The sequence below is a fragment of the Phyllostomus hastatus genome, unplaced genomic scaffold (assembly GCF_019186645.2).
Source record: "Phyllostomus hastatus isolate PE091 unplaced genomic scaffold, TTU_PhHast_1.1 phas_scaffold_1674, whole genome shotgun sequence".
Lineage (NCBI taxonomy): Eukaryota > Metazoa > Chordata > Mammalia > Chiroptera > Phyllostomidae > Phyllostomus > Phyllostomus hastatus.
This window is the reverse complement of record NW_025334011.1, coordinates 14,166,168-14,185,466: the sequence shown is the minus strand read 5'-3', so window position 1 is coordinate 14,185,466 and position 19,299 is coordinate 14,166,168. Positions and strand designations below refer to the sequence as shown.

The 19,299-nt window shown below is 35.9% G+C and overlaps 1 protein-coding gene across 1 annotated transcript in view; it reads left to right on the top strand.

Annotated features, from left to right (window-relative positions):
* Positions 1-19,299, top strand: part of MYO3A (myosin IIIA) — a 203,556-nt gene that overhangs the window by 12,844 nt on the left and 171,413 nt on the right. Inside the window, exons 3-4 of the mRNA XM_045858071.1 lie at positions 5,312-5,416; positions 6,244-6,343. Of these exons, the coding sequence (XP_045714027.1) occupies positions 5,312-5,416; positions 6,244-6,343 (205 nt within the window). The remainder of the gene's footprint in view (positions 1-5,311; positions 5,417-6,243; positions 6,344-19,299) is intronic.

Here is a 19,299-nt window from a genome sequence, read left to right as displayed (position 1 = left end):
GTTTTAGTGAAATCTGTCCCCCACAATATGAAGCCCCTGATGTTGCTCCTCAAAGGTCACAGCCTTGGGCATGTTCACAGTCACCCTGGGATGACAATGGTTTTAACAGGACTTCGTTTGTATCTTTCTCTGATCTTTCTATTAGGCTGTGTGCCTCTGTTGATATAACACCCAGCTATGGGCTCCAGTAATTGTCAAGAACTTCTTTCATTGTTTTCCACAATGTATGTCCTAGAGTATAATTTTTTAAAAAAGATTTTCTTTATCTTTAGAAAGAGGGAAGGGAGGAAAAAAGAGAGGGAGAGAAACATCAACGTGAGAGAGAAACATTGATCAGTTGCTTTTCCTATGCTCCCTGACTGGGACTGAACCCACAGCCCAGGCATGTGATCTTACCAAGAATCAAACTGGCAAACTTTTACTTTGCAGGATGACAGCCAAACAACTGAGCTACACTCGCCAGGGTCTGGGTTATAAATTGATTCACAGTCTGGTCCAGTTAAATTCAGGTCTCTCTGAATGGGGCTTTTTCTTTTAAGGCTGGTCTCTGAGGTCTTCGAAGCTGATACTGACCCCAGGCAACATATTCTTATCTGTTTCTTTTCTGAATCTCTCTTCCAAGCTAATTTGTCTATGGTTAGCTCCTTGCTCTCATGCAGCTACCAACCTCCTTGTAATTACCTAGGTCTCCACTATTTTTAAGAGTAGCCTATGCTTGAACTATCTCATATGCTCTCCCAAATAAATTCACATCCCTTGGGGAGAGTTTTGGAGCTCTCTGTTTTTATGGCCTGCCTCTCTCCCTGGGCAAAATATCTGAGTCACTATTCTTGAGTTGGCAGCAGGAACGGTGGCCTCCATCTGTTGGAGTGACACTCTGTTTTATAATCAGGGTTATAGACCAGAGAGGTAGATTCTGGTCTTCTTAATTTGTGTCTTTGGCTTGGTGTGAGGTCAGTGTTGACCATTATTATTCTTGGCTTTCCACTCTTGAGTTATAACTCAATTTTATGGATGGGGGCTGGGTAGAAGGAGCTTCTTACACACACCTGAGTTTTAGTTCTATGACAGAGTTGGGGAGAAGGTGAGAAATGCTGGTGGTCTGTTTGTCTCAGGAAGGTTCTGTAGGCCTTGGATGGGAGCTGGGGAAAAAGGGAACCCCATCTTCTTGGAATCACTTCTCCAGAGTAGAGCTTTTGTCACTGTGCTGGTCAAAGGTGGGGAGAGTGGCTCTAGTGTCCCAGACTTTTGCTGCTCTTACTAAGATTTAGTTTTATTCTTGAATGTTTCTTCACTTGCTATATGCCCTTATAATATTTGAGAGATTTTAAATGACTGTTTATTTTTATAATTTTTGCCAGTTATAGTTGTTTTACTAGATAATGGGTCCACAGAATTCTTCACATCACCATTCTGGGAAAAATGTCCTATTAAATCTTTAAAAAAGAAATAATGAGTCTTGTTGACTCATTTGTGAGACCAGCATCATACTGACAAAAGAATATAAAGATATTGCAAGAAAAGAATACTATATTCTAACATTCTGCATGACCATAGATGCAAAAATCCTTAACAAATCACACCCAGTAATATATAGAAAATGTTAATGCATCATAACTGAGTGGGATTAATCCCAGTAATGCTGGCTTATTAAAACATTAAAGTAAGTCTGTTAAATATTGAAATTCACTGTATCATATAATTCACTGTATGAAGAGAAAGAGAAGAAAATCATGAAAAATACACCAAAATTCAGCACCCATTAGTGATACTCTCAGAAAACTAGAAATAGAAATTTCACTTAATAAAGTGCATTTACCCATTTTTTTGCTTAATTTCCTTTTTTTTATTTTATTGTTGTTCAAGTACAGTTTTCTGCCTTCCCCCCATTTACCCATTTTTTTTAAAGTGAGCAAAAAATGTGGACTCTCACAAAAACTTTATGTTCAATGTCTCTAGTTTTCAGAGAAGTTCAAATTAAAACCACAGTGAGATTACTAGTACACATCAACTAAAATGGCTAAAATTAAAAAGACTATTAGTACCAATATTTTTGAAGTTATGAAGCAAATAGAGGTTTTATACATTGCTTAGGCAGTGTGAAATGATGCCCTTACTTAGAAACAGCACAGCAGTCTTGTAACATCATACACACACTTACCATATGATACAAAATTTTCACTAGTGGGCATTTGCTAAAGATTAGTTTCTGCAAAAACACTTGAACATGAATATTGAGAGCACTTTTGTAAAATAAGTAAAGTAAAAACTAGAATGAATATTAGTAAATAAAGGTTTTTGTTTTTGTAACCTTTCATGGAATACTGTAGACTAAGTAAATGGCTTTTGAGTATTCTTAGAATAAACAAAAACAATTGAAAAACAACAAAAGACAGAGATGCCAACTGCAGATATTAGTCCTTTTTTTTTCAGAAATTTCAATTAAAAAAATCTCATATCCTCTTTTAACATGGTAAAGACAGAATACATTTAGAAAAATTATAAAGGCTGACTTTGGAGGTTAATTATAATGATCTATTTATAGAATATCATCCCTTTTGATTTAGGGTTTCTTTTTTAAATGTTTGACTAGAGCTTAAGTAGAGTTCATTTTCAGTGCTGCTCTGTTATTTAATTAGTGTAGCTCTGGTTTAAGAAAATCACACTTCAGTTTATCCTTTTAAAGAACATTCCAGAATGTCAAATAGTTGGAATCATACAGTATGTAATCTTTTCAGATTGCCTTCTTTCACTCTTGTATAAGTAAAATAACATATATTTAAGATTCCTCTCTACTTGTTGTTGGCAACTAGATTTTAAACTCAAAACAGAGTTGTATTATCTGGTTCTTGGAAACTTTTGACTAGTAGCAAAGTGAACTATAATAACAGGACATTTACATACAATCCAAACCTTACACCATGTACAAAAATTTACTCAAAATGGATCATAGGCCTACCAATCTGTAAAACCTAAAACTATAAAACTTCTCAAGAAACTACAAAAGAAAAAAATTCATACAATGTTTGTGGGAATACAGAATGGTATAGCTACTTTGGGAAATAGTTTGGCAATTGCTTAGAAGATCAAACATATGACCCATTAGACCCAGCCATTCCTTCTCATAGATATTGAGCCAAGAAAAATGAAAATTATATTCTCATAAAAACCTATATATGAATGTTTAATAGTTATAATTGCCCAAAAATAGAAACAATTCAAATATTTTTCAATTAGTGAATGAATAAACAAACAGTGATTTATCTATTTAATGGAATACTCAACATCACAACAGACAAAAACAATATTATTAAAGCAGCATTTAAAAGGATGTGTGGGGGGAAAATGGAGGTAACTGTACTTGAACAACAGTAAAAAATGTGAAAAAAAAAGGAATGTGCAACAACGTAGATGAATCTTAGATTCATTATGCTAAGTCAAAGAAGGCAGATTTAATGGGCTGCACACTTATGATTCAATTTCTATGTCAAAAACTATGGGGACATAAGGAGGGTTAGTGGTTGCCAGGAAGTAGGGGAGGAGTGTGACTACAAAGAGACATGAAGGAAGATTTTTAAGTGATGCATTTGTTCTGTATCTTGATTGTGGTTGGTAGTGGTTATGTGACTAATATTGACTTTGCCAAAAATTTCATTTGTTTTTTTCCATAAGATGATTCTAGCAGTGCTTAGTTGTCTTTAATTTCATTCAAACAATTTTGTTACATTGTATTGTGACAGCTATCATATCAGCATGCATTTTTAAAAAGACATCAAAATTGGTGAATTTTTGTGCAGCAATTTTAATATTGAAGATGGAAGAAAATACACAACATTTTTGGCACATTATGCTTTATTATTTCAAGAAAGGTAAAAGCACAACTGAAATGAAAAACTGATTTGTGCAGTGTATGGAGAAGGAGCTGTGACTGATCAAAGATGTCAAAAGTGGTTTTTGGAGTTTTTCTTGGCACTATTGACATTTTGGCCAAATAATTCTTTGCTGTCAGGCTGTCTTATGAACTGAAAGATGTTTAGCAGCACACTTGGTGTCTACCCACTAGACGCCAATAGAGGAAGATAGCTGACACACTCAAAATATCCAAGTCAATAAAGTTACTGGTGAAAATGAAAAATGTATCTTTTATTTTACAAAAAAACCTAAATGGACTTTTGGCCAACCCAATACATTTGTCAAAATTCAAAATTGTACACTAAATTGGGTGAATTTTATTATATGTAACTTATACTTCAATATACCTTACTGTATGTATATTATTAAAAATTATGTATTTTAAACTTTAACAGATGGGGAAAGTAACTGTTTTAAATAAAAATTGATGTCAGAAAGTAAAACTTGAACTGCTTAGTGCAAATTGTATAGTTGCATTAGTACTTACATTTCATTTAAAATTTTTATTTACTGGGCATTCTTTGGGTTCCTTTATTCCCCCCATAACATTCTAGCTGCTTATTCTGCATTAACATAATAGTTAATCACAGAAGAGGCAGCCATGGAGAGGCAGATTTTGGAGAAACAGGAAAAGACATTTAGCCTCTCTGCAGTGATTTTTAGACATTTTTAAACTGGTCTTGAAACTTTATCCCTTTAAATAAATACCTTGCAATTTAAAGGGCTCTATCTTCTTTTCAGTCAGTTTTGAGTCATTTCGTGAGCTGATCATGCTGACACTGTTCTCCGCTGCCAGGGCAGATCACTGTACTGTCCGTCCAGTTAGAGGACATTCCCTCTTCTTGATATAGAAGAAAACACAGGTTTTTCATGTCTTCGAATGTAGAAGACACTGGTTATAAGTGGGGCTCCATCCAGTTGTTCATTTGTAAGTTCAAGTTTAGATTTTAAAGCTTTCCCTTGTAGAAACAGCATCTTACACGATGGTCGGATCAGCCAGCCAGCCCATGAAGCACATTTGCGGGGTCACTAAGCAGTGTGGTGTCGACTCTGCAGTCAGACTGTCTGAGTTCATGTCCTAGCTCTGTCACCGCTGGGTGGCCTTCTGCGAGTTACTTTCCTACTTAGTGCCTCAGTTTTCCCCTCTTTAATATGGTGATGATAATAATACCTATTTCACAGAATTGTGAGTCACAGAGATAATAGTATAAATGGATTAGAAATATGCCTGGCACAAAGGATATGTCCATTCATCTATGAAACCAAAAGGATGATGAAAATAATCACTTGAAAGAAAAAAAAGGGACAATTTTTTAAAATGTTCTGGGGAAACCTTTTATAGCAAGTACGTAAAATACCATGTTCATTTTAATATCAATCTTGAAATATTCTTTTATAGCTGTGCAATGGAGGATCAGTGACTGATCTTGTGAAAGGATTTCTGAAAAAGGGTAAAAGAATGAATGAGCCCATAATTGCCTATATTTTACGTGAAGCACTAATGGTAAGGCAATTTAAATTGTTTGTGCATTAATTATGAGGCAGTTCTAGTTAAATGAAAAATGTGGATCGTATTTTTAGAAAACTATTACTACATTAGTATGTATTGGTGTAAGAATATATGCAAAATCTAAAATGTTTAGCACACTAAATCTTCTTTCCATTAGAAATCTACCCTCCTTGTGTCAGTAGAACCTTGAGTTCTGATCTCCTAAGTTTATTTCTGAGATTGTGATTATGATGAAGGTAGATCATGTGTATTTTTTACAAAGAGTGAGGCTTTTAGTTGCTAGTTTTTAATATAAGTATATAGAATGTTTTCTTTTGAGAACAACACATTTTAATAAAATATTTGATAAAAGCTGAGGGCATGCCCCACTTTTAGGAATTTTTATATAATCCAAAATGTCAATGACATAATTTGATATGACTCATTCATTATTAAATATTGAAGAATGCTTGAATGTTAATTTTCACTGTGTCTCTATTGGTTTGGACAAATGCATCCATCTGAAAAATGTGTTTTTGTTTGATCCTTTCTTTAAAAAGAAATATTTTCACCCTGGCTGGTATGGCTCAGTTGATTGGGGCACCATCCCTTAAGTCAAAAGGTCATGGGTTCAATTCCTGCTCAGGGCACATGCCTAGGTTGCAGGTTTGGTCTGTTCAGGCATGCAAGAAGCAACTGATCAATGTTTCTCACATTCATGTTTCTCTCTCTCTCCCCTCGCTCCCTTTACCTCTCTGTAAAATCAATAAGCATGTCCTCAGGTGAGGATAAAAAAATAGAAAAATAAAATAAAATAAAAAGAAATATCTTCTACATTCTAGGGACTTCAACATTTGCATAACAACAAAACTATCCATCGTGATGTAAAAGGAAATAACATCTTGTTGACTACCGAAGGTGGAGTTAAACTGGTAGATTTTGGTAAGTTTTTTTTGAAATGCATGAGTTTGGACTACAAAAATGAGTAGTATGATATGATTTGATCACTTTCCATATGCCTTTCTTTCCAGACATTGAAAGTAGAGGAAAAAGCTGTATCTCCTTGAGGTTAGAAAGTGCAGAAATTTTTTAAAATTTGGCTTTCAATATGTAATTAGTAATCAACTGTTTTCATATGCTTGTTTTCAGTTTTCATTTTGACAAACAAGCACTGTAATTACAGCTATCAGAATAAAATCTAACTATTAAAAAAATTGGCAAATGTGTGATTCCCAAAAGAGTGTTTTCTTTCAAGTCAGCTAGCTTGTGCCCATAACACCACTATAGCAGTGTGTGTGTGTGGCTGATTCTCTAAATAGAGGGCACCCCAAATGATTACCCTAAGCCTAAAATGTGACAGCCTTTACCAGTAATTGCTTTACAAATGGGCATGTGCTCAAATCAAGGATTTTGAAATGGGAGGGGAAATCTTCAAAAGTCTCTGGGAAAATTTTTTCCCTCCTAAGAAGGAGGCACAAGGGAAAGATGGTCTTTTTCTTCCTCGGGACCTCGGGACCCTCTGTGTCTTACTGTGATGCCTAAACTGCTACAGCCACCTTGTTCTGCCCTGAGATGTTCCATTTCAAGTGGAAAGCCAACCCTGAGAAAGGCAGAGCTGAGGACAGGAAGAACAAGGGTCTTTGATGACATAATCAAGCCACTAAATCAACCAACTTTGGAGCCTGCCCTAGTTCTGTACCTTTTGTCATGTGAGATAATAAATTTTCACATTTACTAGTAAGCCAATTTGGAGTTTCTGTGTCTTAGCCAAGGGCACCCTAGCTGATACCTGTATTCTTCATCTGGGTGGTGATTTACCTGTTTTGACAGTGCTCTCCCACACCTCCTCTCACATGATCCCTACTAATAATACCCAAATCCTGTAAGGGTGGGCATAATTGTTCTAAGACATCTCCATGTCCTTCCGTCATTCTTCTTCTTTCCTTGCCCTGCACTTTGGCTGGGAAAGGTGCCCTTCCGTGTGCTTCTGTACATTATATATTTCTCCATTTTTGTGTTTGTCACATAGAATTATAATGACCTCTTTGATCATAAAAAAAGATACTTAGAAAGATAGATAAACTAGTGTTTGAGCAGTGGGACTATGTCTTATTCTATTGACCCAACATTTTAGATATTAGTAGTTCAGTGAGTGATCACTGAATGAATGAATCTTCCTTCATTTTGCATTTTGGAAACTGAAGCTAAGAGAAGTTCATTGGTTAATTTTAGAAATGAATTTTTTATACCCTCTTATGTAGTTCTCTAAAGATCTAGTTTAATTTAGGAATGAATCTCAGACTATCTATAGAGAGGAATGGATAACTGGCAGACTAGCATATCTTTCAAACAAACATGCATATGCCTTTTCTTTTTCCTCAGATGAGCTTTTGAAAACTACCAAGCAGCTGTGAGTTTGACAGTTTATTCCTGATTAATAACAGGGACACAGGTAGTCTGTGTTGCTAGTTGAGTTCAAAGCTGTGTATTTGAACAATTTGGCTAGGTTAGGATACTAATGATAAATTGTGCCTGAAATTAAACATGCGTGCGTGCACGCACACACACACACACACACACATACACAATGCTCTTTACTGTTCCATGGACCCTGACTCTTCTCAGAAAATAATTCTGGCTCCCCTCTAACAGACCCAAATGGATAATTTAATATTTAACTGGATATCTCATGAATTAACTAATTCTCTTGCTCTAAAAAGTGGTTACAGCATATATACCCTAGACAAAAGTGTTAAGGAAGTGTAAGTGAACAGCTTCTCAGTCATGAAAGAAAACCTCAGTAAACCAGTAGTTTTGAGAAGTACAACTTCCTGGGATATCTTTCAAAGTAATGTAGATTAAAAACATATGCCTAGATAATAAATAAGGTGACCTTTTATGTGATATCTTATAAGTAGTCATAAGTTGGAAAGCTGACAAAAATGAGAGCTTTGGTTTTAGATTAATTGACTTAAAGATTTAACTTTCAGCAGCATTTAGAAGAGGGCCCCTGACTATTAAATGTGTTCCCAGGTCTCATACTAAAGTGCTAGTGTTTGTATGTAAGATAATGTGTATATTTCTGTCTTCCATTGTAAGAGGACATGGATTCAGTTCACCTAAAATGATTTGTAGGTTTTCATATGAATTAAAACCTGAGGACAGAGGTGCATGCATTATCAAACTTCTCAGGGGCAGAAGGAATAGATGTGGTAAACTACAGACTGCAGAATCAAACTGAAAATCAATGTCCTCATTTTATGATTAAATCAGTTTTTTAGAGAAGACTATAGATAAATGTAAAGGTTTTAGAATGCACATTATTTGAATTTCTCGCCTCGTAAAATAGATGGTAAGCTCATTATTGGGTACTGAAGACCTGTACTGGAATGGCCTCCAGTCCTGAAAATGTCCAAAATCAAGCTCCACCACCTCATCTATCCCTGGAAATCTGCTCCCTATCAAGAATTTCTTGCCTTAGAAAATTGTCATGTCTGTTTTATTGTTCAAGCCAGAAATCTTAGACTCATCCTTGAGACTTCCCTTGTGTTCGCCCCCAACATCTATACTGAGTCAGAAAACTCAGGCTCTGTAGTATGCACATATAGCCTCAGATTCCATCTTAGTTGCTCCTCCTGAGTCCCAGCCATCATCTCTGACCTGGGCTTCTGTAGTTACACTTTACCAACCTCTCTGCATCTAGTCTCATTCTCTTCCTTCCAGTCCATTTTCCACACTGCAGCCAGAGGGACCCTTTCAGAAAACACACATGTTCCAGCCACTCTCTTGCTCACTATTCTCTTCAGCTGCTTCTTCTTAGCCCTTGGGAAGGACTTTCCTTATGGTCCTCTGTGCTGGCACAGACTAAGCACTGAGTGAGTGATAACTTTTTTATACCTCTGGTGCTGGTAAGGTACCTTCACCCCTGTTGTCTAAAAGCCTGGTCAGCTTCTCTCGGTTCATTAAATGTACCACACTCTTTCTCAGTTTGGGCTCTGGCACATGTAACTGAGCCCTTCAGAGTACTTGAAAATTTGATTACTTCCAAGTACTTTCAGGAGTACTCCAAAATTTATTAGCATGTCTTCCACTTTTGCCTATCTAAAAATACGATCTTCACCTCAGTCTGATTGAGGCATCTCTCTGTCTAGGGTGAGATTAAGTTTTATTCTAGAAGGAATGCAAGAAAATGAATGAGATAATGTTCAGTTTTTAACATTAGAAAATAGGAATCTGTAGCAAGACCCAGGCTATCAGTTGAAAAAGTTTTGTCTAAAGTGCTCTAACTTCTTTAGCAACTGGAGAGAGAATTTCCAAGGACACAGCTAACTTTTTGCCAGCTGAGTGCCTTCCTAACACCCTATACTTTGTGTAGCCAGCCAGTTGTCACACTTGATTGTAACCATATGTTTAATTTGACCACCTTCCCTGCCAAGCTATATGCTTCATGACGACAGGGCTTTCCATCTGGTCTATCACTTTGTCCCTAGAACCAAGCCTGGTACTGGCATATCGAAAGGGCTCAATAAAAACTCTTGAATAACTGAATGGGAAGTAGGATTTTCTACACAATTCTGTGACCTTGAGAAAGTCACTAAAAAACTCTAAGGACATCAATCTGCTCATCTACAAGTATTTTTAAAAGCCATACAGTTGATTGCTATGAACAGTAAACACGGTAAAAAACAGGATACAAAACTATTTAGTAAAGTTACTGACATTTTATAATTTTTTAAATATCTGAGTTATTACCCTTATTATGAAATTATAATCTCATGTAGCCACCAGCTCAGTGTTACACACAAAGTAGGTACACAATAAATAGTAAATAAGTACTTTATTAAATAGTTGCTAAATAATGCAAATTATTATAATGAAATTATAATTTAAGTATACATTATATAATGATTAGTTATAAATTATATATAATTTCATTATAATTAATAAAAATTATTTGAGTTCCTAAAAGACATGCTTCTTTCTGTTTAAAAAAAAAACCCTTTGCTATAGTAAATTCAGTATTACTTTAAATAGCAAACTTTCATTTAATTACACTAAAACTTAGATTCAGTTTGGTAATACTAGTTAAGAAAATCTTTTGGGTTTTTTGCTAAGTGGGATATGCTTTCACAGAAAACCACTAGACACCTCAGAGAGCAAAAAGACAAGTGAGCTTGTAAATGTTATTAATGAAATACATTAGCAGTCACTGGTGTGTGATCAATCAATAAATAATATGACCTCCCAGGAGGCAACCCCCTTCAGGCAAGTCAACCAATGTCTGAAAAAGCAGCCCTTGTCCAGAATAAAAAAGTGAGAGACTAAATTTGAAGGGCAGTTCTTGGTTCTCATTTCTGTGGATTTCTTTCTGGGGAATTTCATTTCTGATAGGTTGGTTAACATTTCAATATGAAAGTACAGAATGTACTTCATGTGATTTATTTATACATTGTTCTTATGACAGAATATTTTATGGCTTTAAATCTCTTATTACTCACATGCCCAAATTTAGACCAAATCTCCAACGAGTAATATAAGTCAAAGAGAAGTTGTGATTTATTTATTAAGACCCACTTTTTAGTATCAAGTAAGGCAATTACATCTGAACTTAACAATTTTGAAGTTCCCTTTATTCCTTCCTTTCTTCTCAAGTAATCCAGAACAAAAGCTTTTAGGTGAGGTAGAGCAAGCATGGAAGTGCAAGGCGTAGCATGTGGTTGGATGTGAAACAAGTGAGGGAGGCATTCATGTTGGGAGGGTGGTGGTAGTGGTGGCTTGGATGAGTATTGAGTCCCTGAGTAAGACAAGGAGAGAGTTTGTTTAGGAGGACGATGGTGATCCTAGTCAGGTTGTCAGAGTCTGAGCTAAGTAACAAAGGCATCTGCAGAGTAGTCAAGATGGAGACAAGAGTTTGGTTGCATAAAGGGGGGCTTACTACAATCAGGAAAAATAATAGGGACAGTGGGAACCAGGTTTCTTACCGTTGGAGAAAAGAATGACAAATGAAAAGGGGAAAAAAACTGAACCCAATGGTGTTGGATTGGAATCAGAGAGGTCAATGTGAACTCGTGGTTTTCAATATGTGTAGATGGATATGTTGTCAAAATAAATACAGCATGTGTGAGGGTGTATGTGTGTATACATGCTACCTAGATGTTTCCACTAAGAAGGCTTGCAAGCATTGATGCCTCAAAGGCAAGCACATCAAGTAGCTAACTCAGATTTTAAATATAATTCCTAACTAAGAAGAAGCAAGGATTCTTGGAGAAAGACTGGTTTTCAGGGCTATACAAGATGAACCTGGACCTTAGTGTGCCAAAAAGTAAGGAAATGTTCAAAGAATGATAGAGACATGTCAAAAGGTATACAGAAGCCAAACTGAAGCAATTCTCATTGATCACATCTGGGAGCTTCAAAATGATAGTAACGATGGTAACAGTGGTAATGCACTGAATGAAATAGAAATCCATTAATCTATATTTTCATACCTACATGAATAAATGAATGAAAAGAAGCAAAACCCAAGAGCTTAAAAATGTCAAGGTCATAAAATTCAAGGAAAGATTAAGGAATTGCTCCATATTAAAGGATATCAAAGAGACATGACAACTAAATTCGACACATGATCCTGCTTTGGATCCTTTTGTTGTAAGAACATATTTATGACACTTGAAGAAATTTGGATGATGTCTATAGGTTAGATGGTAGAAATATATCTGTTAAAATTTCCTGGCTTAATGAGTCATGTTATGGGTATTTAAGGAAATACCCATAGTTGTAGCAATTACACACTAGAGTATTTTGGGGTAAGGGACATCATGTAACCTACTTACTCTCAAATGATTTAGATAAAAATTATTTGTGCTTTTCTTGCCAATTTTTCTCTAAGGTTGAACTTAATGTCAAAATTTTTTAAACCATGCAGTAGAGTTGGAGAATTAACAGAGAATTCTAAAGATGTTTGTGTATATATACATGTCTAAATATTATAATATATATGTAAAATATATATATTAGGTAGTTGAATAAATCTTGAAAATTTGAAAGCTAGTGCTTTATATAAGTAATATGTTGAGATCAAACCTCACCCACAACTACAGTATCTTCCAGGCAACCATAGCTGAACTGGCAGGGACAGAATGCCAGGTTCCTGATGGAGGCCCTGATCCAGTCAAGGGCTAACATATCAACCAAACAGGGAGGTTGGAAGACGGCAACTAAATAGGTGGAAGCTGAGTCCTCTAGCACCCAACTGATCTTCTGACAAAAAAAAAAATGAACAATCAATAGTCAAAACTGAGCCATCAATAATCAAAACCCAAGTACAATAAGAGAGCCCATATAAACTGAATAAAGGGCATCACTAGAGCATCTAGATCAGGAGATCAAAGAGACTGCATCACTGAGTCCCACAGAACTCCTACCACAGAAGGCCACTCCACAAAGAAAGACAGTCAAAACAGAGCATTCTAACATGCAGAAACAAACAAAAAAAAGAGTCCCCTAAAATGGGGAGACAAAGAAATAACCTCCAATCAAAAGGAAAGGAGAAATCCCCAGAAAAAGAGTTAAATGAAATTGAGGCCAATGACTTATCAGACATAGAATTCAAAATAATAGTTATAAGGATGCTCAAGTGACTCAGTGAGAACTACAAGGAACTTTATGGAGGTACAAGGAATTTAGTGGGAACTACAGCAGCATGAAAAAGGACACAGAAGCTATGAATAAGAACCAGGGAGAAATGAAGAATACAATATCTGAAATGAAGTATACACTAGAAGGAATCAAAAGCAGGCTAGATGAAGAAGAGGACAAAATCAGCAAGCTGGAATAGAAAATAACACCCAGTCAGAACAACAAAATGAAAAAAAAGATTCAAAAAGAATGAGGATAGTTTAAGGGAGCTTCAGGACAACATGAAACATTACAACATTCACATCATAGGAATATCAGAAGGAGAAGAAAAGGAGCAAGGGATAGAAAGGCTGTTTGAAAAAATAATGACAGAAAACTTCCCTAACTTGATAAGGGAAAAAGCCACACAATTTCAGGAAGCACATATGGTCCCCATAAAGATGAACCCAAAGAGGCCCATCCAAGACACATCATAATTAAAAAGGCAAAATTTAAAGACAAAGTATCTTAAAGACAGCAAGGGAGAAACAGCTAGTAACATACAAGGAAGCTCTGATGAGGCTATCAGCCAATTTCTGAACAGAAACCCTACAAGCCAGAAGGGAATGGCAGGAAATATTCCAAGTAATGAAAAACAAGGACTTACAACCAAGACTACTCTATCCAGCAAAGCTATCAATTAAAATGGAAGTTGAAATAAAGAGCATCCCAGACAAAAGAAGGCTAAAAGAGTACATCTCCAGCAAGCCAGCAGTGAAAGAGAACCTAAAGGGACTGGTATAAGAAGAAGAAGAGAGAGAAGGAAACACAGGTATGGAATAATTGGCAATGAATAATAATCTTAAATGTAAATGGGTTAAATGCTCCAATCAAAAGACATAAGATAGTTGAATGGATAAAAAATCATGACTCATATATATGCTGTCTACAAGAGACCCACCTCAGAACAAAACATCTACACAGACTGAAAAGCAAAGGGATGGAAAAAATATTTTAAGAAAACAGACAAGAAAAAAAAGCAAGGGTAGCAATGCCTATGTCAGACAAAATAGACTTCAAAACATGAGACATAAAAACAGACAAAGAAGATCACTACATAATACTTAAGGGGTCTTCCATTAATAGGACATAATCCTAGTAAACATATATGCATCCAACATAGTAGCACATAAATATATAGCAAAAATCTTGGAGGATTTCAAGAAAGACTGACAGCAACACAGTCATCATAGGGGATATTAACACCTCAATGTCAACAATGGATAAATCTTCCAAACAAAGAATCAACAGGATTTTGTGGCATTTTTATGGCAAAGTATATTGTGGCATTGAATGACACTCTAAATCAAATGGACTAAATTGACATATGCAGAACCTTTCACCCAAGAGAAGCAAAATCCACATTCTTTTCAAATGCACATGGAACATTTTCAAAGATAGACCACATGGTAGGACACAAAACAACCTCAATAAATTCAAGAAAATTGAAATCATATCAAGCATGTGCTCAGATCACAATGGCTTGAAACTAAAAACCAACCTTAAAGAAAAAACTCAAAAACATTCAAATACATGGAGACTGAATAACATGTTATTAAATAATGAATAGATTAACAATGAAATCAGAGAAGAAATCAAAAAGCATCAGGAAACAAATAAATATAAACACACAACATCCCAAAACATATAGGACACAGCGAAGGCAGTTCTGAGAAGAAAGCTGATAGCAATATAGGCCTACCTGAAGATGATAGAAAAATCTCAAATAAACAACCTAACTCAACATATACAAGGACTAGAGGAATAACAAAAGAGCAGATAATGGTGGGGAAGGGTTTTCAGGAACATCTATAAAGGACACATGGACAAAACCAAAAGGGGATAAGATAAGATGAAGGGTGGGAAGTGGGAGTGGCTGGGGTGGGGGAGAGTGATAGGGAGAAGATAGAGACAATTGTACTTGAACAATAATTCAAAAGGGATTAAAAACAAAATAAATAACTTTAAAATGGAAAAAGCAAAGCCAAAAGCAAGTAGAAGGTAAGAAATAATAAAAATCAGAGCAGAATTAAATGACAGAGACTAAAAAAAAATTCAAAGGATCAATAACTCCAGGAGGTGATTCTATGAAAAGATAAACAAAATTGACAAACCTTTAACCAGACTCATCCAGAAAACAAGAGAGATGACCCAAATAAATAAAATCAGAAATGAAAGAGAAGTTACAGCTGATACCACAGAAACACAAAGGATTGTAAGAAATTACTATGAACAACTAAATGCCAAGAATTGGACAACTTGGGCAAAATGGACAAATTTCTAGAAAACTACCATCTTTCAAAACTGAATCAAAAAGCAACAGGAAGCCTGAATAGACCATTAACAACTAGTGAAATTGAAGCAGCAATAAAAAAAACTCCTGGCACACCAGGACTCTGTGCCAGATGGCTTCCCAGGTGAATTTTACCAAACATTTAAAGAAGAACTAACTCCTCTCCACATAAACTATTCCAGAAAATTCAAGAAGAGGTAAAACTCCTAAACTTTTTTTATAGGGCCAGTATCATCCTAATTCCAAAATCAGAAAAAGACACAACAAAGAAAAAAAACTACAGAGTAGTCAGTATCTCTGATAAACAGGGATGCTAAAGTCCTCAACAAAATATTGGCTATCTAGATTCAGCAATACATTAAAAAGATCATACACCATGATCAAGCGGGATTCACCCCAGACATCCCAGGATGGTACAATATGTGCACATCAATAAATGTAATATACTGCATAAACAAAATGAAGGACAAAAAGCACGTGATTATATCAATAGATACTGAAAAAAATCCATCACCCATTTATGGTGAAAACTCAGCAAAGTGAGAATAGAAGGAGCATACCTCAACATGATAAAAGAACATGTGAGAAGCCTACAGCCAACATTATACTCAATGGGCAAAAACTAAAAGCTTTCCTCTTAAGATTAGGAACAAGACAAGTGTGTCTGTTTTCACCATTCTTATTCAACATAGTACTGGCAATTCTAGCCATGGCAATCAGACAAGAAAAAGAAATCCAAATTGGAAAGGAGGAAATAAAACTGTCACTATTCACAGATGACATGATAGTGTACATTGATAGTGTACGTAGAAAACACTGTAGTCTCCCCAAAGCCTACTTGACCTAATAAGTGAATATGGCAAAACAGCAGGGTATAAATTCAATATTCAGAAATTTATGGCATTTTTGTACACCAACAATGACATATCAGAAAAGAATCCTATTTGATGTAGCAACAAGAAAAATAAAGTACATAGGAATAAATTTAACCAAGGAGGTAAAAGACCTACACTCAGAAATCTATAAATGCTGAAGAAAGAAATTAAGGAAGATACAAATAAATGGAAGCATGTACTGTGTATATGGATTAGAAGAATTAACATCATTAAAAAGTCCATACTATCTAAAGCAATCTATAGATTCAATGCAATTCCTATTAAAATACCAATGGCATATTTCACAGATCTAGAACAAATACTTCAAAAATTTATATAGAACCACAGAAGACCCTGAATAGCCTCAGCAATCTTGAGAAACAACAAAGTAGGAGGGATCACAATATGTGATATCAAACTATACTAGAAGTCCATGGTAATCAAAACAGTCTGGTACTGGCATAAGAACAGACACATAGATATAAGTCCATGTTCTATGGTCAATTAATATTTGACAAAGGAAACATAAACATAAAATGGAGTAAAAATAGCCTCTTCAATAAATGGTATTGGGAGAAGTGGACCAGTACATGCAAAAAAAAAAAAAGAAACTAAACCACCAATTTACACAATACACCAGAATAAACTCAAAATGGATAAAAGACTTAAATATAAGTCATGACACCATAAAAGTCCTAGAGGAGAACATAAGCAATAATATTTCAGATATCCACGTAGCAATATTTTTGCTGCTATATCTTCTAGGGCAAGGGAAATAAAAGAAAAATAAACAAATGGGAGTACATGAAATTAAAAAGTTTCTGCATGGCTAAAGAAAACATCAGCAAAATGAAAAGGGAACCAACTGTATGGGAGAACATATTTGTCAATGATACATCGGACAAGGGTTTGATCTCCAAAATATATAAAGAACTCATATGACTCAACACCAGGAAGACAACACATTTAATTTAAAAATGGGCAAAGGATCTGAATAGACACTTTTCCAAGGAGGGCATACAGATGGTCCATAGACATATGAAAAGATGCTCAACATCACTAGCCATCAGAGAGATGCGAATTAAAACCACAATGAGCCCTGGCTGGCATAGCTCAGTGGATTGAGCATGGGCTGCGAACCAAAGTGTCGCAGGTTTGATTCCCAGTCAGCGTACATGCCTGGGTTGCAGGCCATGACCCCCAGCAACCGCACATTGATGTTTCTCTCTCTCTCTCTCTATCTCCCTCCTTTCCCTCTCTAAAAATAAAATAAATTTAAAAATCTTAAAAAAAAAACCACAATGAAACACCACATCTGTCACAATGGCCATCATTAATAAATCTACAAACAAGAAGTGCTGGTGAGGATGTGGAGAAAAGGGAACCCTAGTGCACTGTTGGGAATGCAGACTGGTGCAGCCTCTGGGGCAAACAGTATGGAAGTTCCTCAAAAAACTAAAAATGGAACTGCCTTTTGACCCAGTGATTTTACTGCTGGGAATATAGAATCCCGAGTCAGCAATTCAAAAGAACTCATGCACCCCTATGTTCATAGCAGCACAATTTACAATAACCAAGTTCTGGAAACAGCGTAAGTGCCCATCAGTAGATGAGTGGATCAAAACACTGTGGTACAGTTACACAATGGAATACTACACAGCAGAAAGAAAGAAGGAGCTCTTACCCTTCATGACAACATGAATGGAACTGGAGAGCATTATGCTATGTAAAATAAGACAGGTGGTAAAAGACAAATACCATACGATCTCATCTATAAGTGTAAGCTAATCAACAAAACAAACAAGCAAGTAAAGTAGAACCAGAGATATGGAAATAAAGAACAAACTGACAGTGACCAAAGGGGAGCAGGAAGGGGTATAACAGGAGAAAGAAGGGGAAAAGTCAAGTAAAGGACTATGTATAAAGGACCCAAGGACAAAGACAACAGGGGGGAGGACTGACTGTGGGAAGTGGGTGGTAGGTAGAGCAGAGGAGAGTAATGGGAGGAAATGAGGACAATTGTAATTGAACAATGATAAAAAAAAAATCAGTGATGATAGAATACCCTAAATGAGGAGAATTATATATACTGAACTCTCTATAACTGAGGTTCACTACTATACACACAAACACAAAGTCAGGTACAGACAACTCTAGTTGCATAAGTCATGTGTTCAAAGCCAAAGAAAGTGCAGCAAGTAGTAACCTTGATGTCTTTAGAGAAAACATTACACCATTTTGTTTATGTGAGCTGAGTAAAGAATTGACTAAAGAAAGGGAAAGATCTAGCACCAGGTGGACTGGAAAGAAGACAGATTTTTAAGGGAAATCACATTAGTATTGAAAGAAGTGGTGGTTGTGTAGAATCAATTACCTTGTGTCATCTCATGGACTTATTAAATGTTAAAACTGGAGATAACCTTGACTTTGATTTGCTGTATTAAGTACAGGAATGCCAGAAGATTTTTGATATTCCTCATATGCAAAACATGGGAATATGAATTTCCTATTGAGAAAGTATAAAACTTTTGTGAAAGTCACTAAGTAGTTTGTAACCCAAGAGTAATGAAGAATCATTGATTTATTCCAATCTCCTAAATCGGCAATGAGAAAACAAAAGCATGGGTCCACTGTGAGACAGACCTGAACTGAAGCTCCAGAGCTCACCTCACCTCTCTTAAGTGCCTATTCTGGTGGAACACAGTTACCTGTGGGGTCTCCTGGAATTAGTGTCAATTCAGACTTAGTATCCAGTAATCCCAGAAAAGTCTGATTGTTTCCTTGTCCCCAGTGCACCCTAGGAAAAAGCCATTGGTCCCTTTTGAAAGGTTGGAGAAAGATCAACAGTATAAATTTTGGGCAGTGTCCTGGGGTTCTCCCCTTCAATCAAGTGTTTCTGGGTCCATAAAATATTTGCAGTCTTAGAATTGATTGAGGGGCCATGACTGTCTATTTTTATGATTCAAGTTAGGCTTTATTCACTTAACCTAGAAGTATTTTGCTTATACAGATCAAGTAAGAATTTAGTAGGCTTCCCATCTACAACTTTTAGT